Source organism: Chelonoidis abingdonii, chromosome 1, assembly GCF_003597395.2.
Source record: "Chelonoidis abingdonii isolate Lonesome George chromosome 1, CheloAbing_2.0, whole genome shotgun sequence".
Classification (NCBI taxonomy): domain Eukaryota; kingdom Metazoa; phylum Chordata; order Testudines; family Testudinidae; genus Chelonoidis; species Chelonoidis abingdonii.
The window spans coordinates 44,712,514-44,733,565 of NC_133769.1; the positions used below are offsets into that span (position 1 = coordinate 44,712,514).

General features: G+C 42.2%; 1 protein-coding gene across 2 annotated transcripts in view; it reads left to right on the plus strand.

Annotated features, from left to right (window-relative positions):
• The window catches only part of IQUB (IQ motif and ubiquitin domain containing), a 49,619-nt gene that overhangs the window by 26,986 nt on the left and 1,581 nt on the right, over nucleotides 1-21,052 (plus strand). For both annotated transcript variants that reach the window (XM_032768817.2, XM_032768818.2), the window contains 4 exons: nucleotides 7,202-7,372; nucleotides 8,588-8,764; nucleotides 15,369-15,617; nucleotides 19,669-19,854. In XM_032768817.2, the coding sequence (XP_032624708.1) occupies nucleotides 7,202-7,372; nucleotides 8,588-8,764; nucleotides 15,369-15,617; nucleotides 19,669-19,854 (783 nt within the window). The remainder of the gene's footprint in view (nucleotides 1-7,201; nucleotides 7,373-8,587; nucleotides 8,765-15,368; nucleotides 15,618-19,668; nucleotides 19,855-21,052) is intronic.

Here is a 21,052-nt window from a genome sequence, read left to right on the forward strand (position 1 = left end):
GATTGGCTGCGTGATGGCGGGACTGCAACTATCCAGATATATGTGTGGGAAATAACAACCACAGTGCACAGACTATCCAGTAGTTCCTGGACTGCATTGTTAGACAATTTTTAGTTCAGAAGGTTGAAAAAGTTAACAAGGGAGGAAGATGTCCTAGACTTGATTTTAACAAATAAGGAGGAACTCGTTTGAGAATTTGAAAAGTAGAAAGAAGCTTGGTGAAAGTGATCATGAAATCATAGAGTTTGGCAGTCTAAGGAAGGGTAGACAGGAAGTACAGCAAAATAGAGGACCATGATTTCAGGTAAGGCAGATTTTGGTAAGCTCAGAGAAGCTGATAAGTAAGGTCCCATGGGAAATCAAGACGAGGGGAAAACAACTGAGTGAGAGTTGGCAGTTTTTCAACAGGGACCACTATGAAAAGGGCCCAAAAGCAGTCTATCTGATGTTGGTAGGAGAGGAGATTAGAAATTGGGCAAAAGACCACCCCTTGGCTAACCACGAGAATTTGCAATGCACCTACAAAAAATAAAAAGGAGTCATATAAAAGGATGGAAAGTCATACTAAGGTCAGATTAACCAAGGATGAATGGTACTAGGCAAATAACTACAGGAACGCAGGGGCCAAGATTTAGAAAGGCGAAGGTGGTACCAGCACAAATAGAGACCACTCGGAGACTAGCTATGGGGATAAAGGGAAGCAAGAACGCACCTTTATCATCGATACATTAGAAGCAAGAGGAGATAAGGACAGGGTAGGGCCAAGGGCTTGCTCAGTGAGGACAGGAGAATACCAGTCTACGATGGGAAACCTTGGGAATGCCTGCAGTGATGGCCCTCTAATGACCCTTTCATTGTTTCGGGTCTACACTGAGAAGTCGAAAGGAATCGTCTAACATAGTGAAGCTTGGGAGGGGTAGGTTAGAAGATAATACACAAGAGTTAACGTTGGATAAATCACTTAGAAAGTTAGATGCCCTGCAAGTTACCAAGGACTGATTGAAGTGCATCCTAGAATACTCAAGAGTTATGCATTCAGAGGTAGATGGGTCTCTGAGCGTCCCTAGCACTCACCTGGAAGTACTTTCCGTGAAAGTTTCATCGCATGGAGAACAGGACGGGGGAGAACGACTTCGTGAAACGAACTAGGCAAAGGGGCAATGAAATGGCATTGTGCTGTTGGAGGCAGTTGGCACACTTCGTCATCAGTAAAAAAAGGGGAAATAAATTATTCTAACCCAGGATATACTGACAGACCAGTAGGTTGTAACTTTCCTTAGGTAGGCAGCCAAGCCAGAAGACTGCTGGCTGGCCTGGATTAGCGATTTAATTCCGAGGGAACAGCATGTCTTAAGAAATCCGATTGTGACGACGTGGTACCCGACACGGGGTAAGTAGTTGTATAGGCGTTATATTTCGTTATTACGTCCAGACGGGCCTGACGGATTTGTCAAGACAAGATGGTTCGTGGCCCCATCCACGGCTGAGGGTCTAAACAATCACATCTGGATAGCTTTCTTTGCATAGGATAACCGAGCCTTGTGGATAGGGAGAAGCGGTGGATTGGCATAGGGCACCCTAGCCTGTATCTTTTAAGTAAGCCATCTTGATTAGGGGTCTCTCGTGCATGATCAGTACCGATGATATTGTTATCGGATGAAACTAGGCAAATACATTAATGGAGCTATCATAAGTGGGTTAATAACTGGCTGGATAACGTACTCAACAGAGTAGTACACTAATGGCTTCCGGCCACCAATCGCTGGAAAGGTATACACAAGTGGGGTTCTCTGCAGCAGGGGTGCTGCCCTCTTTTCCCATCCTCCGCGGACTGGCCATTCCGCCCGCCTAGGCAGAACGGGCTCCTTGGTATCACACACGCCTCATTTTTTACGCCACACCCGGAACGGACTTACCTGATGTTGGCCATAGAAGAGTTCGCTTATTAATGTTTGCCGGACACCATCCTCCCGCCGTAAGCTCAGATTGCCAAACCTGGGAGCACAGATCCGCAACTCGCTTTGGGAGGACATACGTGGGGCAAATTGATCAAGAACCATCCATTGGACATTGGAGATCGTGAGCGCTCTGCAGGTAACAGCAATCTTGGGGTTTGGATGATTTTGTTAGTTGTTTAAAAAAAGCCTCATCCACCTCTTCCACCTGGTTAGGTGGCCTGTAGTAGACTCCTAGCATGACATCACCCTTGTTTTTTACCCCTTTTAGCCTAACCCAGAGACTCTCAACACTTCTGTCTCCTAAGTCCATCTCCACCTCCATCTCACCTATATATCCATCTCCATGATATATAGTAGAACATTATAACTTCCTATACAATGTTGATATGCACATTTTACAAGGACAATAATACTCAGCAGATTATGACTGTTCAAATGATACTTCACAAGACATACTTTGTACAAAACTTATCATAGCCTTTAAAAGTGGTGACCATAATAGTATAGACTGTCACAAGCATTAATTGCACTGGCATCCAAATGGGTCTGTAAACACCTCCAATGTGATATTAATGTGCCAACAGGATATACAACAACCATTCTGTACCTGATGAGAGTGTAATTAAGCCTTTTTTTGGCCAGGATCTCTGAAATCAGGGTACAGTTTCGGAAGCCAAGGCAAAAGAGGGTACACAGGGTCCCCTGAAATAACAGTGGGAACAGTAACATTGTTTATGTCAATGTCATTTGGTGGCACTAGTATCCCAGTCTGTTCATGAATGTAGACTCCTGAGTGATGAAAAAGTCTGGCATTGTGAACTTTTCCTGTACAAACCACATTGACACTCATAAATCTGCCACTGTGGTCCACGTGTGCTTGCATAACAATGGAGTAGTACCCTTTGTGGTTTATGTACTCGTTGCTCCTTGAGGAGGGCAAACTATGGGCACATGAATCCCATCAATGTCACTACCAAAGTTAGCAAACCCCATTCTTTCAAAGCCAGCAGTTACCTCTGGAATATCTTTAATGCCCACCACCTTGGGGTAAACCACACACCTGATTGCTTTAGTTATCTTTGCCACCACTGTATCGATAATTGGCTTTCCAACCCCAATCTGGTTGGCAATGGACCTGCAGCAGGCTAGCCAGCTTCCATACAGTTATAGCAACCTACTTCTATACTGGCCAGGGTGACCTCATGTGTGTCTCTTTTGGAGGGCGGAGGCAAGCTCCTCACAAAGCTCCAGAAATGTAGCTTTCTTAATGCAAAAGTTCTGGTCCCAGAGCTGGTTATCCCACATCTGCATGACAATGTGGTCTCACCAGTCTGTGCTTGTGGCCCTGCACCAAAAACATCGCGGGTATCAGTAGCTATGCCAATTATGCTGAGCAGCTTCTGCCAGTGAGAGTCTACAATACCAGGGTTCCCCTCTGCCACTGCCTCCTCCTACAGATCCATCAGGGACCTGAGACAGAAAATGCCACTGAAATGTCCATCAGCACCTTGCAGATGCTTTGCCAGTTTCCTGACACAGAAGTAAAAGCACAAGCAAGAGCAGTTCATCAACAGGCGCCTCCTCCACATGTCTGGCTCTGGTAGCTGGCAGAGACTGAACACAAGGATTGCTCGGCAGGTTGTGCTGGCAGGCCGTTCAAATTTCCTTTAACATGCAGAGTGAACAGTGGAGTTTTTCCCCAGTGCACCACCTTCCTAAGGCTAGAGCAGTGACATTGGTAGGTGCAAGGGCACTAGGCAGTGTAGGATACAGTTACTTTGACTCACGTCTATGCACTGCAGTGTGGATGCCAGAGCCTTAGGTTTCAGCATGGGTCAGAAAATTCTTAACCTACTCTTAAAATGCAATGTAGGTGCTCAAGCCCAAGGTTCCTTGACACAGGTCAGCTGACTCAAGTCCCACTAACTCTAGGCTTACATTGCTGTGTAGGCATACCCCTACTCTTATTCTCTTGAAATGTGAAAGTGGCACTAACACATTTGGATCTAGGAGACAGAGAACTTGAGGTCCAGCAATAGCAGCACCTATTATATGGCTTGATCTTCCCCAAATTTATGAATGGAAAGACAAAAAATGCGAAGAACTACTGTTATCAGAATTATAAATGCTTGACTGATTGACTGAGGGAAGATTGACTGTATGTAAGAGAGCAGTACGACTGCTCAGAGCTCCAGTTTGACACTGCAGAAAAACCTGAGAGTCTCTGGATTAAGTTTAGAAGTGTGAGCAACAAGGGTGATGTCGTGGTGAGAGTCTGCTATAGACCACCAGACCAGGGGGATAAGGTGGACGAGGCTTTCTTCTGGCAACTAACAGAAGTTGCTAGATCACAGGCCATGGTTCTCATGAGGGACTTCAATCACCCCAATATCTGCTGGGAGAGCAATACAGAGGTGTACAGAAAGTTTTTGGAAAGTGTAGGGGACAATTTCCTGGTGCAAGTACTGGAGGAACTAACTAGGGACAGAGCTCTTCTTGGCCTGCTGCTCACAAACAGGGAAGAATTAGTAGGGGAAGCAAAAGTGGATGGGAACCTTGGAGGCAGTGACCATGAGTTCAGGATCCTGACACAAGGAAGAAAGGAGAGCAGGAAAATACAGACCCTGGACTTCAGAAAAGCAGATTTTGACTCCCTCAGGGAACTGATGGGCAGGATGCCCTGGGAGAATAACATGAGGGGGAAAGGAAGTCCAGTGAGAGATGTTGCTGCTATATTTTATAAAGGAATCTCTTGGATTGAGATTGGCAGAACAAACCTATCCTGATGTGTAGAAAGATAGTATATGGTAGGCAACCCTTGGCTTAACAGTGAATCCTTGCTGATACTTTAAACACAAAAAAGCTTACAAGAAGTGGAAGATGTGACAAATGACAGGAGGGAGTATAAAAATATTGCTAGCAGGTCAGCAGGAGTGAAATTAGGAGACTAGATCACACTTGGAGTTGCAGCTAGCAAGAATGTTAAGAGTAACAAGAAGTTTCTTCAGGTATGTAGCAAAAGAAGAAGTCAAGGAAAGTGTGGCCCCTTACTGAATGAGAGGCCCTATGACAGAGGATGTGGAAAAAGCTAATTACTCCAGTGCTTTTTTTGCTCTCTGTCTTCACGAACAAGGTCAGCTTCAGAACAACTGCCACGGCAGACACACATGGGGAAGAGGTGACCAGCCTCTGTGGAAAGAAGTAGTTCAGGACATATTAGAAAAGCTGGACTGCACCTGAGAGTGTGATTTTGAGAAGCCATTGGCCTTTATCGTTGAAAACTCATGGCGATTGGGGAGTCTCCATGACTGAAAAGGCTAATGTAGTGCCCATCTTTAAAAAGGGAAGGAGAGAGGATCCAGGACTACAGCCATCATCCTCATCTCAGTCCCTGGGAAATCATTGGGACAAGTCCTCAAGGAATCAATTATGATCACTTAGAGGAGAGAAAAGTGATCAAGAACAGTCAGCGTAGATTCACCAAGGGCAAGTCATGCTTGACTAACCTAATTGCCTTCTATGGTAGTATCTGCTCTGTGGATGAGGGGAAAGCAGTGGATGTGTATTCTTGACTTTAGCACAAGCTTTGATATCGTATTCTCGACGGCAAGTTGAAGAAGTATGGGCTGGATGAATGGACTATAAGGTGGATGGAAAGCTGGCTAGATTGTCGGCTTAACAAGCAGTGATCAATGCTCCATGTGTAGTTATCAAGCGGAGTGCCCCAAGGGTCGGTCCTGGGGCTGGTTTTGTTCAATTATTCATTAATGATCCAGAGGATTGGCGTGGACTGCACCCTCAGCAAGCTTTGCAGATGACACTAAAAGCTAGGAGGGTGATAGATACGTGAGAGGTAGGGAATAGGATACAGAGGGAACCGTAGTACAAGATTGAGAGGCATTGGCCAGAAAGAAATCTGATGTTCAACAAGGACAAGTGGCGGTCCTGCAATCTACTGGGTAGGAAGAATCCATGCAACTACACAGGACTGGGGACCGAGTGGCTAGGCACAGCGTTATGCAGATATAAAACCTAGGGTTTACAGTGAACGAGAAGCTGGATAGTGTGTCACAGTTGCCCTTGATGCCAAAAGACCTAATGGCATTTTGGGCTGTATAAGTAGCGGGCATTGCCGAACAGATCGAGGGACGTGTTTTTCATTCAACATTGTTGAGGCCTCATGCTTGTGTAGTACTGGTGCCAGTTTTGGCTCCTCACTACCAAGAAGGATTGTGGAAAAATTGAAGAGAGTCTCAGCGGAGGAACATCAGAAAATGATTAGGGAGCTGCGAGGCAACATGAACCTATTAGGAGAGGCTGAGGGACTGGGATTGTTTAGTCTGCAGAAAAGAAGAATGAGGGGAATTTGATAGCTGCTTTCCAACTACCTGAAAGGCAGTTCCAAAGAGGATGGATCTAGACTGTTCTCAGTGGTGTGCAGATGACAGAACAAGGAGTAATGGTCTCAAGTTGCAGTGGGGAGGTTTAGGTTGGATATTAAAAAACTTTTTAACTAGGAGAGTGGTGAAGCACTGGAATGGTACCTAGGGAGGTAATGGAATCTCCTTCCTTAGAGGTTTTTAAGGTCAGGCTTGACAAAGCCCTGGCTGGGATGATTTAGTTGGAGATTGGTCCTGCTTTGAACAGGGGGTTGGACCAGATGACCTCCTGAGGTCCCTTCCAACCCTGATATTCTTTGATTCTATGATTGCTTGGCCCCAATATATATGTAAACTGGTCATTTTTACAACCCAGTGATAATATTTCATCTTAAATAACATCTCCCAGAAAATATTCCACAGCACAATAGGTTTTAAGGGCTTAAGCCTGCCGTCCTTACAGGCAGTTCTTCCATTAACTTTAGTGGCAGTTTTGCCTGATTAATGACTGCAGGATCAGATCTTGAGCGTGTATTCCAGTACCACTTTCAGTAAGTTCATTTTAAACTAGCAAACCATTTCTCTGTGGGAGAATGTCCTTTATTTTTAGTATGTTGTAAGTCTGAATTATTATGGCCTGCTTTTTTCCTTTTTTTTTTTTTTACAAGTCATATAATATTGAAACTTTACTCTAGGGTACAATAAATATTGTGAATATATTGATAGTAGAAAGAGCCTTCTATGTTAGATAAGTGTTAAAGCTGAGTACTTGTTTATTAAGGAAAGACATTTTGTAACACAATGTACTTTTTCGGCTGTTAATCAAGTTAAAATAACTCTGATTGATACAAATTGTTTCTGAAGTGTGCAGAGCCAAAAAGATGGAAAGCATATGATGGAAAAATAACTGAAATGGATACACAGTTTACACTACGTTCCAGAGAACTGCTTGAGATTTACCGCAGCATTAGTATGAAAGACCTCCCAAAAGATGAGAGGCTGGATGTGCTGTTAACACTCAAACATACAGTGAAGGTATGTTTTGGTCTTCCCATTAAGTTTAGCTTTTGGTTATACGTTCCATACCTAGAGCCATAGTCGTTTAATTGGTGCTGACACATCAGCAAGGATTCTCTTGGCAAACAGTTGTGAGGATGTGGTGGCAGGAATGAAAGCCTAGTGTGCTAACTAGTGCTATTTGTTAAATTACAAAAGGTCAATTTAATATAAATTCATGTTTCACTATAACTTTGTATGATAAGTATTGATTTCTTAAGGTAATTTTAAAGTTATAACCCTCCACTGTAATGTTAAATTTGTGTTAAATTTTAATATAGTTTTAGTATGAAGTTTAATAATTACAGTAATTGGATAAAACCAGGAGAGATACTTTTAATGTTATTTATTCATTTATTTTTTATGCTGCAGTATTTGAAATACCTTTTCAGAAGCTTGGCTATGAAATGTCTCTTGGTTTGGATTGCAATTTTTTTGTCTCACAAACATTGATTTCCTCTCCCCTTTTTAGTGGAGAGAAAAAATTAACACAATTTTTTTTTTGATTTCCTTGTTTGAACATCATGAAGGTACTCAGCAACCTTGGTGATGGTACTTGTACCTAAATAGAATAGAAGAGCCTGATCCTGATCTTAATGAAGCCAAAGTGAGGATTTTGCCTTGGGTCCAAAGTCAGAACAGCTCTAGAAATAGTGGTGGTTAATCAACTGCTGCTGAAGGAGCTTAGAGTTATTGGTTTTTGTTGGTTGCACAATAATAATGATCCAGATCAAATCTGCATTCTGGGGAAAACTGGAATTGATGTAGAATCAGGATTTTTATTGGAGGAACAAAGGTTGAATTTAAGCAGCATCATTTACCTGTCACCATCCATCTCCCTTTCTGTGTTTTTGAGATAGTGGTAGAGGAAGGTTGGTAGCATCAGAAGAGAATATTTTTCTACTATAATTCTCTGTCAAACCTGCAGGGATTTCACCACAGAACATTATGCTGATATGGTTGGTGTTATATATAACACACACATAGCTGTATACTACTGTCCTTTCTTTGGATATTCTATATGGCATGCTTCCCAAGACACAGAAGGGTTTAAGCTTCTTTTTAAAGCATACATTTAGAGTATAAATGATATATAGAATATATACTGCATGTTTTGTTTTAATATCAATTTGTTCTAAATCTAGTGGCTTATCAGCAAGTATCTGTGTTGTAACTTTATTTGTTTTTCTGTAGGAACACGAGTGTAAACTCACCCATGAAATAGTGGAATTAATTGACAGAGAGGCTGATCTTATGATGCGAGGCGTGAAAGAATGCAATCTAGAAGGACTCAGAAAAAGAATATGCACATTATTTCTTCAGTATATTAAAACTCCAATCTTTAACCCTGAGGTTGCTAGAGTACTTAAGGTATTTCTCTCTTCTATTATAATCATGATATGTGTCTATGGTAGTGCTCACTATGTGTTCAGTGTTTACAGGCAGAGAAGCAAAACTAGTCTTTCTACCAAGGAACTCGTAGTTTTAAGGATGGGCCGTCAGGCACAAGGTAATGGGAGAGAGGAAATGGGAAACATCATATGCTTTTTTCTTGTTATTAATGTAAGATTGGCCATAGGTAGAACTGCAGGGGTGGGTCTTTAAGAGGAACTAAAATGTGCAAATGGTAGAAGCCTCACAGAGGAGCTCAGGAAGGTCATACCACATATAGAGAGCAGTATAGAAGATGACATGGAGGCTTTTTTTTTTTTTTTTTTTGGAAACTCTAACCAATGGGTGCTCTGTGTGGGAGCATTCGCAGAGCACAGGAGCTGTAGGGAGTGAAGTAAGGCAAGCTTAGGTAAGTAGGAAGCAGCAGAATTATATAGAACTTTGAAGGTGATGACAAGACACTTACAATTGATGCAATATCAAATGGGGAACTAGTAGAGAGATTCAAAGAGAGAGATTTGATCAAAATGGTTAGCAGGAAGATGACTTTCACTGCAGCATTTTGTTTGGACTAGAGGGGGAAAATGAGAGTTTTAGGGAGGCCAAAGAAGGAAAAAATTGCAGTAGTCAAACGGGATATAATGAAAGCCTGACCAAGAAAGTTAGTTGCTGTGTGCATCTATGGGGGGGAGGGATAGCTCAGTGGTTTGAGCATTGGCCTGCTAAACCCAGGGTTGTGAGTTCAATCCTTGAAGGGGCCACTTAGAGATCTGGGGCAAAATCAGTACTTGGTCCTGCTAGTGAAGGCAGGAGGCTGGACTCAATGACCTTTCAGGGTCCCTTCCAGTTCTAGGAGGTAGGATATCTCCATTAATTATTATTTAGTAGTATCCTCAAAAACTGTATATTGTACAAAATTAAAGATGTGTGATAAGGTTTATGACCACATAAATATATCTACAAATTAATTTACTTACCATGCCATTAGAAGCAATACTCATTCAGTGAAACAATTGATTCATTAAACAAGACCTAGTCTAAGATTTATCTTCTGGGCTCCTTGGTAAATAGGATGTAGTGGAGCAGTGCTGCGGAAATACCATAGTTGGATGCACGAATGGGAAAAGTGCCTATACTGGATAATTCCAACACAACACAGACACATCCACTCCTGTGTTAAAACTGTATGACCCATGATTCTCTCATGAAAAGGGGCCACAGCTATGGAGTGGTGAAGAAGCTAGTGAACAATCAATCTAAGCAACCGGCTCCACTTCCCACTTAGACTAAAGTCTGGATAAAAAGCTTCAACTGTTTGACACGGATGGCTCGCTGAACTTGGCTTCTCCTCAGTGGGTCCTGGATGCCTTCAGACTTCATTTGCCTTGTGTGGGGTATGATGCTTCACTGGACCTGGCATGCTCACTTTCCCCTGGGTGGGGATCAGGTTGCTGCCTATACAGCTGCTCCTCCTGTGCTTCTGGGGTGGTATTGCTGCTGCTCCTGCTCTTTACATCTGCTTTCTGCCTTCTTGCAAGCATTCAGGTGGACTTGTTTTACTTAGCAACCAGTACTGACCAAGAGCAGCTAGTTGAGTCCCCCATCCCTTGGAGATTTGTTGGCATCCAGGGTAGGGGGACCCAGTAAGCTGTGACTGGGCATCAATAACCAGCATGTAGTGGCTATGCAGCAGCAGGAAGTAAGGACAGGGGACCTGGAGGCAGTAACTTTGTGGTAGTCAGGGCAGACGGCAGCTCAGTCATAGCCAAGACTTGGGGGAGTGAGATCTGTCTCTTCGGAGGAATTAGGTTATCTGCAGGTGAGTTAAACATTACAGATGTAGCTATGTTTGTATTTGGTGCCACAGGCCTTCTAATTGGCATGTGGTACAGACAACATCACAAACAGGATGGCTGCTAAATGGCAGCCAGGCAGTGGAGACAAGCAGAGGAGCACATTCAAAATGTCAACTGGCTAAACATGGGGACTGACTTGCCAAGCTGATGATAGTAGCCCAATTATAGATCTGAGTCTGGCCCCTGTCCACACCATATCCCCACTGGTCCTGCAGAGCATAGTGAGAGGGAAGAAGCACATATGACATCTTTATTTTCTTCTTTGAGTGCTTGCTCATGTTGATTCCATTCTAGGTGTGTGTGCGCCCATATGCACAGGGATCTAAGATTTTTGCCATAGCAGTATCTGTAGGGTTGTCAGTGGTGCCCTTTGGAGTGCCGCGCTCATGCATCAGAATATTAGGCGCTGCCGGCCCTACACCGTCTCAGTTCCTTCTTACTGCCCGTGAGGGTTGGTTGGAGTGCCTTATGTCACAGCTTTGGTTTTAGACAAAACAAAAACAAGTTTATTAACTATAAAAGATATATTTTAAGTGATTATAAATCATAGCAAACAGACCAAAGCAGATCACCTAGCAAATAAACAAAATTGCAATCTAAGCTTAATATATTAAAGAGATTGGATATGAGTAGCAAATTATCACCCTAATTGCTGATTTAGTCAGTTTGCAAAGATCCTCGAGGGGCAAGCTGCACTTGCTTGCAGCTTAAAAACCCCAGGTATTGGTTTCACAGGCTAGAAATTCCTCTAGGCTCGGTCCAACTCTTCTCCCCTAGTCCAGTTGTTGTACCCCATGTGTTTCCAAGAATCTCTTTGGGTGTGGAGTCAGTGAAGAACCTTGATGATGTCACTCTACTGCCTTAAATAGCTTTTGCATATGGCGGGAACCCTTTGTCTCCAAGCTTGGTTCCCATGTCTGGTCAGTGGAAAAACAGTGGTATTTCAAGATGGAGTCCAGTACTAGGTGACTTGGTCATGTGTCCATGTAGGGTCACACCAGCCATGACTCAGAAGCTGTTTGTAGCAGCCTCAGGAGGGCTCCCCAGGAAGGCTTCCTAGTGGGAGATTAGCTTCTTCTAAAACCTGTTGTTCTTCCTAATAGCCCTTCCCATCCAGCCATCAAGACTGATTGCATTCTGCCTAGTGGGCGTTTCCGAGGTGTAAACACATTTGTAATAGATGCATAGACAATATTCCTGACTTCAGATACAAAATGATACATGCATACAAATAGGATAATCATATTCAGTAAATCATAACCTCTTCAATGATATCTCAGATGACCTATCTTGCATAAAGTACATTATAGTTATTCCATAACCATATCACAATAATATCTCTCTGAAGAATGTGGGGCATAGTGTCACAGTCTCTCTATCCTGAGGTGGTTAGCATCATCTTCTAGAGGTGGGGGAGTCCCCAGGTGGACTTGCTTACGTCTAGGCAGAAAAGAGAGTGCCACATGTTCTGCTCAATTTGGGGGATCAACAGAGGTTCCCTGTCACATGCCTTTCTGCTCCAGTGGTTGGGGGCCTTCATGTATGCCTTCCCTCCAGTACCATTAATCCACAGAGTCCTCATGAAAATCCAGTGGGACAGGACAAAGGTTATCCTTAGAATGCCAGCGTAGCCATGCCAGCACTGGTTCTGCATGCTACTGGACATCTCAGTGGCCGCCCTGTTACAGCTGTCATTACGGCCGGACCTGCTGTCCCAATACCATGGCAGTCTTCTGCACCCAAACCTGGCAGTGTTACACCTGATGACTTGGCTGCTGCATGGTTGAATGTGGAGGAACAGGAATGTTTGGCCCATGTCCAAGAAGTCCTGTTGAGCAGCAGGAAGCACTCCACCAGGGCAACCTACATGGCCAAGTGGAAGCAGTTTATGTGGGCGCACACACACCTAGAAAGGAATGGATATGGTCGCAGCTCATGGGGCCCCTTTTCAAGCCTCTAGCTTCCTGATCCCTTCTCCCCCACTCCTGGAAGGTTTCATTCCTGGTCACAATAACATCTGCCCGCAGAGTCTGAGATTACTCTTACCCCGGAGCCGCCCTATACAGTATTCTACAAGGACAAGGTTCAGCTGTGTCTGTACCTGGCTTTCCTGCCCAAGGTGGTTTCACAGTTTCAGACGGGCCAGGACATATATTTACCTTTCTTCTTTCCAAAACCTCATTAGTCTTAGGAGGAGCACACATTGTGCTCTCTGGACATGAGGAGGGTGCTAGCCTTCTACATTAAAAGGACCAAGCCGTTTCATAAGTCAAGGCAGGTGCTAATCCAGGATATCTGCAGGGCTGCTACGTAGTCTTCCGTCCACATGTTTACATCTCATTACGCATTTAACCAGCAGGCCCAGGATGATGCTGGCTTCAGTATAACAATGTTGCAAGACAAATGATCATGAACTCCAAGCCCACCTCCGGGGATACTGCTTGTGAGTCATCTAGAATGGAATTGACATGAGCAAGCACTTGAAGAAACAAAAATGGTTATCTGCCTTTCAAAACTGTTGTTCTTCAAGATGTGTTGCTCATGTCCATTCCATTATCTGCCCTCCTACTCCTCTGTCAGAGTTGCCGGCAAGAAGGAACTTAGAGGGCATGGGCTGGCAGTGCCTAATATACCAATGCATGAGCACACTACTCCAGAGGGTGCCACTGCCAACCCTGTGGATACTGCCAAGGCAAAAATCTCCAGTGATTGTGCACGTGGGCGCACACACACCTAGAATGGAATGGACATGAGCAGCACATCTCAAATAACAATAGTTACAAGAGGTAAGTAACCATTTTTTCTTCCCCTCTGCATGTTTTTATAAAACGGGAAACATTTAGCCCTTATGATTTAATCCTCACATGCCCAAATAGTAAGGAGCCCATAATCTTCGCTTTTATATTTTGATTCATGTATACATTGCATTTGATAGATTACATGGTGATTTACAACAGTCCTGTTTTGCTGTTTTTCCCCATTCAGTTGCATTTCTAAAGTTGCTTAGTATCTGGTTCCATAAAATTAGTAGTAATTTGCTTTGGACTAGGGGAGGGCAAACTTTGGGTCACGGGCCGGATCCAAGCCATCAGGGCTTTCAATCTGGCCTGGGGGATTGCTGGCAGGCTCCCTGCCTGCCCTAGCACCACTTCCAGAAGTGGCCGGCACCACAACCCTGCAGCCCCGGGAGTGGGACGGGGTCAGAGGGCTCCATGCACTGCCCTCGCCTGCAGGCACCGGCCCCCGCAGCTCCCATTGGCTGAGAATGGGAAACTGCAGCCAATGGGAGCTTTGGGGGTGGTACCTACAGGCGAGCCACTGCTGTACATGCTAGCCACTTCTGGGAGTGGCACAGGGCCAGAGTAGGCAGGGAGCTTTAACCCCACTGCTTGCCATTGCCACCCCGGAGCCACTTGAGGTAAGCAGCATCGGGCCATAGCCCGCACCCTGAACCCTTCCTGCACCTCAACCCCCTGCCATAAGCCCCATAACTACCTGCCTTGAGTCCCCGATGCACTTCTCCTGCACCCCAACCCCCTGCTCTGAGCTCCCTTCCACACCCTCCTGCACCCCAGCCCCTGCCCTAAACCCCCTCCTGCATCCCGCACTCCCTTCCAAACCCGAATCCCATTCCCAAGCCCTATATTTATGGCCCTGCAAACAATTTCTCCACCCAGATGTGGCCCTCGGGCCAAAAAGTTTTCCCACCTCTGCTTTGGACTATAATAGCTGAAGTCTTAATCTAGTCCTATAAAATCAGTTGTTTTGTTCTTTAAATATTTTTAATAAATACAATAAGAGCAAAGGATGTTTAAAAATAGCTAAACTGATTTTTTAAAATTTCAGATAAGTATTGCTGCCTTTTGAAACTTAAAGGCATGTTTAATGTTAAGTGTTGCACGCTTAGTCGCTTGTGTGGGCCGATCTTATTGCAAACTCCAAAGGCTCCTTGCATTCCTCCATTCCACCCAACAAGTTCCCTTATGCCACTCTCCCATCTCCATCTATTTCAGGGACTCCCTGCAACTTCACCTTCTCATGCCCGGGGCTCAATGTGCTCTTCATTCTGTCCTCTACCAAAAGCCAGGATTCCCCGGTCCCTAGCCCATCAAGGGTTCTGTGTCTTCCCTTTCTCTCCTCCTTTCTATACCAGGGTTCCCCTTTCTCCCCCACCACCCATGCCAGTGGCCATGTGTACACATGCATTCTCCAGTGCCCAAGGTTGTTCTCTTCCTCTTATTAATCTTTTTGTCTATGAGATAAGTCATTCAAGGTGTCAACACTTTAAACTTTTGGGAGGATAGGCAAAAATGAGATAGAGATGAAGGTGTTAATGGGTGGCATCAATCAGTTTTTTGATCTGTAGACAGTGAAGCTCTGACTGGGATAATCAGGTGGCAGGTCTCCATGTGTTCCCTGTTTTTCCCATTTAGATTTTCTGATTCTCCACCAAATCAATAGGATATTGGCCAGTGATGTCTAGAACGTTCCCTGAGACTTGGGAATTGATCGAATGCGGCATTCAAAAGTTATTGTACTATGTGCAGACAGAGAAATGCCATCAAGTTGCATGTAAAGCCTTAGCAAAATTAGCCAATAGGTGTATTGTGTACTGTAAGGCATTATATGTTCTTGGTAATGTTAAAACTCACTCATTTAATAGGAAGACATTCAGTCCTATATAAATATATATATATAAGAGCATCATTCTTATCATCCTTCTTCAGGTTCCACCAGATCCATTAAAACTTTATAAAAACATTTACTTCTGTCGTGGTTGCAAAAGTTACTTGCCCTCTACTGAATTCTCTGTGCCTGCTAATTCACGCACTGTCGGCAGGTGTCGCCGTTGTTGCAAGCTCGATAATGAGGCCCGACGTCGAGAAGCCTTTTTGAAATACAAACTTATGCTAAAAAATCTCAGAAAATCTGAAGCTGATTACCAGGATGATGCTAAAATCGCTCATGTAGTTCAGGTACTGTGTGAAAGGATAGTGTTGATAGTGAATATTAGTGTGTTTGTGTTGAGCACCATTTTTTCCTGTTTCTGTGTTATATCACTGATGCTAACAGCAACTGGTCTAAGTTATTACATAGGGTGTTAGTTCTAATTTTAGACAATGATAACCAAAAACTACATACATTTCTCCCTACAATATGGAACAAATGGTTCTCTCTTTAATAGATGAATACAAAGAAACACTCTTACTATCTTAAAGTATGGTTAGACTTTCAAAAATGATTGTAAAATAATAAAAACAGGAAAGAGGAAGGAGAGTCTAAGAACAGGACCAGGAGTCAGGCAATCTGAATTTATTCTTAGCTCTGCAACAGACTGCCTCTGTGATGCCAGGAAAGTCACTTAACCTTACTATGCCACTGTATCATATATAAAATAAGGATAATTTATAATGGTGTTCCGAGTATTAATATTTGTTAAGCACTTTGAGATCCTTGGATGGAAGCTGATATAGAAATACAAAGTATTATTTATTTTATTAAAATTACTAAAGTTCCATTGAGTTCTTGGGTAAAGAAAAAGCAGAGAAGTCCAGTTTTGAGCCTTCGATCTTACAGTTAGAAGAAGATTTGGATCTAGAGGTTTCTGGATTTTTTTATTTTATTTTGAAAGTATTCATTAGAATTAAGATTTACTTAAGTTAGTTTCACTTTTCTAAACTATTTAGTATCTTCTATAATCCTTGGCAATTATGTGATTAATCAATGAACATGTTAACATTTGGAACAACCTCCTCATTCACATACACTTAACCTTTAAAAAAAAAACAAAAAACCTTAGTTGTCAGTATTTAAATTAGTAGGTACATCAAAGCGCAGTTTATCTAAAGTAATCCAAAAGCCCAAGATTAGCAGAATTTTCTCAGGGTTTTGGCACTAAGAAACTACAGTATCAACAATAGAAGCACACTTTCTGACTATTTTCAGTGTGTAAAACATATTTCATATCTTATTGTTGTGCTTTACCAAAAATGCTATAATAGAAGAAGATTAGGCTTCTACTATTATCCATGCCTATGTTAAGAAATATTATACAAGTAAATAGATTATACAGATTCTGTTTGTTCTTATTAAGTACTTTTCCTGTTTAAAAATACTAAAAAGAGAGCGTTTTTATTCTTTGTATTGGTGCTAAATTACTGCTTGCCTTAAAATTTGGCTGTTCTCCAAAGCCCTATGACAAATTCTCACTCTTGGATCTCTGCTTCATGCACATGACTCATGGAATTTCCCCAGCTAAAGTCTTGGACTGACAAGCAGTAACAGGAAAGTACATGCCTACCTCTGCCTGGAACACTGGTGGCCACTAAATGCCCCGACTCATTACTTCCTTTTTAATGACTGACAGCAAGGAGCTCACCTCAGCTAGTGATGGCAGCCCAGCCTTGGGAGCTTCACAGTAGCATCTGTGGATATGGAGTCTGTGCTTCCTCTAGTACTGTTTATGCAGCTGCCACCCAGGCTTGTTTAGTATTCTGAACATGCATCGAGGAGATGGTGAGGGTAATAATGAGTCTTATTACCTGAACAAATATGATTAGCCAGAGGGAATCTCCAGAAGCACTCCAAATTTCCAAAGGGGATTGAGGAGGAGGAAGAAACACCAGCTTCTCTCCCTCTAATGCCAGGATGGATGAGAGCATCCTATTCATTTTAGAAACTAAAAAGCACTACACTTATCTTTTGTTGCCAGCTTGATAAGAAACTTTACCCCTTCTTACTGGACAAGGACCTGGGCAAGGTGATCGATGCATTTGTCACGTTGAGACTGGATTTCTATACATTGTTGTTTCTGAAGCTTAATGCTAAACCAGTGGAAAGAGTTCTAGCTGGTACAAAATGTGGTTGACCATTTCTTCCATGGTTTCGGCCACCATGAACACCTAAAAATTCCTCCAATGTGAAAAATCATTCTGGTTAAGGTTCAGTAAACTTCCACTGCCAGTTTAAGGCCTTGATCTTAATCTTTAAAGCAATTAATAGGTTAGGTCCTAACTACATTCAAGATTGAATTTCCATCTGTGAGCCACCAAGGCAGTTTCACTTCTTTGGGACAATGAAAATCACAAAGCATTTCAGAGTAGAGGTCAAAGCAATCTGTCAAGGGGACCCAGCTGTGGAATGGACTTCTAGAGACGATGTAGATTAATCCATAGTCTGACCACCTTTAGGAAATACAGCAAAACCATCCTGTCAGATCAAACTTTTCCACCATAACCAGAATGATTTTTCTTCAACATCAAATACCCGTATTCTGAAGGACAGAACTTATCTGTAGCAGAATTTCTTTAATCTGATAAGGTAGAAGAGCTAAGCACTATTGCCAATATAAATTACTTGCAAGGATCTCACATAAATATGGTAAGAGGTGGCACTAAAATTACAGCAAGTTCAAGAAGCATTTGTGATGTGCAATGTGGCATTAAAAGAAGCTACTGCTTGGAATAGGTGCTTGCTGATATGTCTTGTTGCTAGGATCTGACTTTCAACAAAAAGTACAGTAATAACTCAAGGACTTGCTATGAAATGGAAAAAACATATTTTGAAAGTGAAGGTGGAGATGAGACCAACCTCAAGAAGGCTAAAGAAAGTGGGGTCTGTGGGACCAGCTTTAACGAGGTTCAGTAGTGTGGGAAGTAGGGTGCACAGCCTTAGCACAACAGAGGCAAAAAGGTTCTAAGCCCAACACATTCAAAGAACCCTTTTGTTTTTCCCCAAGTCAAAGATCTCAGTGGTAGCAGGACCAGGTTCTGGATTTGGAAGCAAGATGCATGAGAGTATAGGATGCGAGATTTTGCAAGAGTATTGACTTGGAATGTTTCCAGTCACCCCCTATGAGGAACCTGATTTGTTAACATGTAAATGCTATTATTTTATTAAAGTCAAGTGATTTATTTTTGGGAGAAGGGGAAAAAGGACCTACTTCATGCTTGGTATGGAAGAAGCCTTATCTCAAAGTCCATTGACCTAGTAAACAATCCTTTTGACTAAATCCTTCCTTCATTTTTCCATTACTCCAATGCAGAGAAAACTTGGTGATGGAGTATTATAGAAAAGTTTGCCAAAGTTCAACATTAACTATGGCCCCAAACCACTTTTTGCTTCACAGACAATTTAAAAATAATTAGTAGCGATTTCAGATGACTAGTAATAAATGAAACAAAAGTGAAATAAGTATAGGTGAAACATGACTTTACAGAAGGGAATATCAGATTTAAGGTCTGTATATAAAGAACTTACAGTACAAACTGGCCAACCACTAGCTATTTTTAAATCCTGCAGCATCACCGCAGGATGTCACAATCCCATGGAGAGAATGAGTAACAGTATCACTACACAATAATTAACTCTTTGTAGGACAGAAGCAGAGGGGTGAGAAGGGAGAAGTGCAAAACCTGTCATGCTTATCCAGGGGATGAGCCTCTTGATATTATGCATCCTGAGTTACTTGGATTTTGCCACCTCCCAATCCTCCAGCCCAGGTTATTCTGGCTGCGTGCTGAATTTGACTTCAGTAACATAGAATGGTACCATAACTTATTTATTAAATTTAAACTAATTATGAACCCTATAATACAAATATAAAGGAAGCTGATAAAGGAGAAGGATCAGTTATATTTATTAATGAGCAAGGACCAAACAAGTAGGGATCAGCATACACAAGAGCAGGGACAATGTAGATTAAATATAAGAAACTTTGAAATTATAAGCAATGAAGCAACCTGTCAATAGAAGATATAGCATTGCCATAAGCAGAAATAATCTAGCGTAAATTAGAATCTGATTTTTAGGGATGATCTAAGAAGAATTAAATCAATCCTGTCACCCCATACTGTAGTAGGGTGGGCTAGATGACTCAAATGTTTACCTTCCTCTACCCAAAATTATTCTGTGGCATGTACACAAAATAATTCTAATTCAAAGCATTTCCTAAGTGGTGGCTAGGTAAGGTGAGTTGCTGGTAGAATTAAGTATGCTTTATTCTTCTCAACCTGCTTTCAATTACAGCAAAAAGATCTACAGTACATGGTGGAGAACATTTGGGGTTGTCAGTCAGCTCTTAGTGCCTGGGATGATCTCCATGATTTGGTTATGGTCAGATGGGATAAGCACTGTGAATGGTCTCCATGGAACACAGTCCTCCTTAGTAAAGATGAGGCAAAAGCACATCTCAAGCTGCATAACCTTCAAGAGGTAAAATGGAACTAATGCAATTTTTCTTCGTATATTTTGCATTTTATTATAATCATGTGACTAAAATTTTGCACTTAGGTCCTCTGTATCTCAGTTGGCCCATTATAACTGCTTCATAAAAATAGTCCTGTATATAATGACTACCCCTTTGTTGAGATCTTAGTAAGATTGTCCACATCTGCTTTTTCAGAAGGATGACATTTAAGTGTCACTGACACTTATTTGATTTTTGATCACTTGCAATTAGACTATGAAAGCTTATGTGCTGTTCTGAGTTGATGATGTCACAAAATCTGCTATTCTCTGTTATCAAAGATCAATTAAAATAATTTGTTAAGGAAATCCTTGAATCCTACTGCCTTGAAACTGTTACATATTTTGTCAAAAGAAAAGTCCTCTATCTAAAGATACAGTAGCCTGGCAGAGGTTCCACTCTGAGGAACCTGGACTTAATACAGTGGAATATTTAGTATTTCAAAGCTCAAGAGATTTCTTAACAACTAGGTGTATCAGGTAAAATAGGTTATAGTCTTTCTTCTCTAGGCTACTGGTTTATGTTGGTAGTGTCCTAAGGTCATTGCTATGTAGTGGCTGTTTGGTGGCCAGTTCAGTTCTTAGTGGCATATGGCACTACTTAGTGGCATTACTTTTTAAAAGATAAAATAAATTTCAAACTGGAATCTCTGAGTTTCTTCCTTGAGTCCTCACTCCTGCATTAAATCAACAAGGCTGCTCAGGAAACTGGAATCTCAATTACTCCTTTGTTGCATATTGGTGTTTATATAACTGGCAGTATCCCTCTTACCCTCTGTTTGGCTGGCAAAAGTTCTGATTTTGTGGCTATCTTGCCTGACTGTACCAATCTTGATGTCATTAGACAAAGGAACAGTCTCCACTAGCTGAGGCCCCAAATTTAAGTTTGTGTTTAAAATGAAAAATTAACCTCATCCAAAATATTTTATAGATTTTTTTTTACTTAATTTCAATTTTAAAAGTTTAAACATTTTCCCTTTTAATAGCTATCCATGCTACTAGTGATGAGAGTAAGAGACTAACGCTGCATTTAATGTCAGAGTTAATTTGTTTATGATTGTGTGGGTTGCTAATCACCAGAAATTTAGTAAGGTCTGTGAAAGTAATTTCATTAGCAACACTCCTGGATTGAACTACAGTCTGAAAACTGAAATTCCAGTGCTCC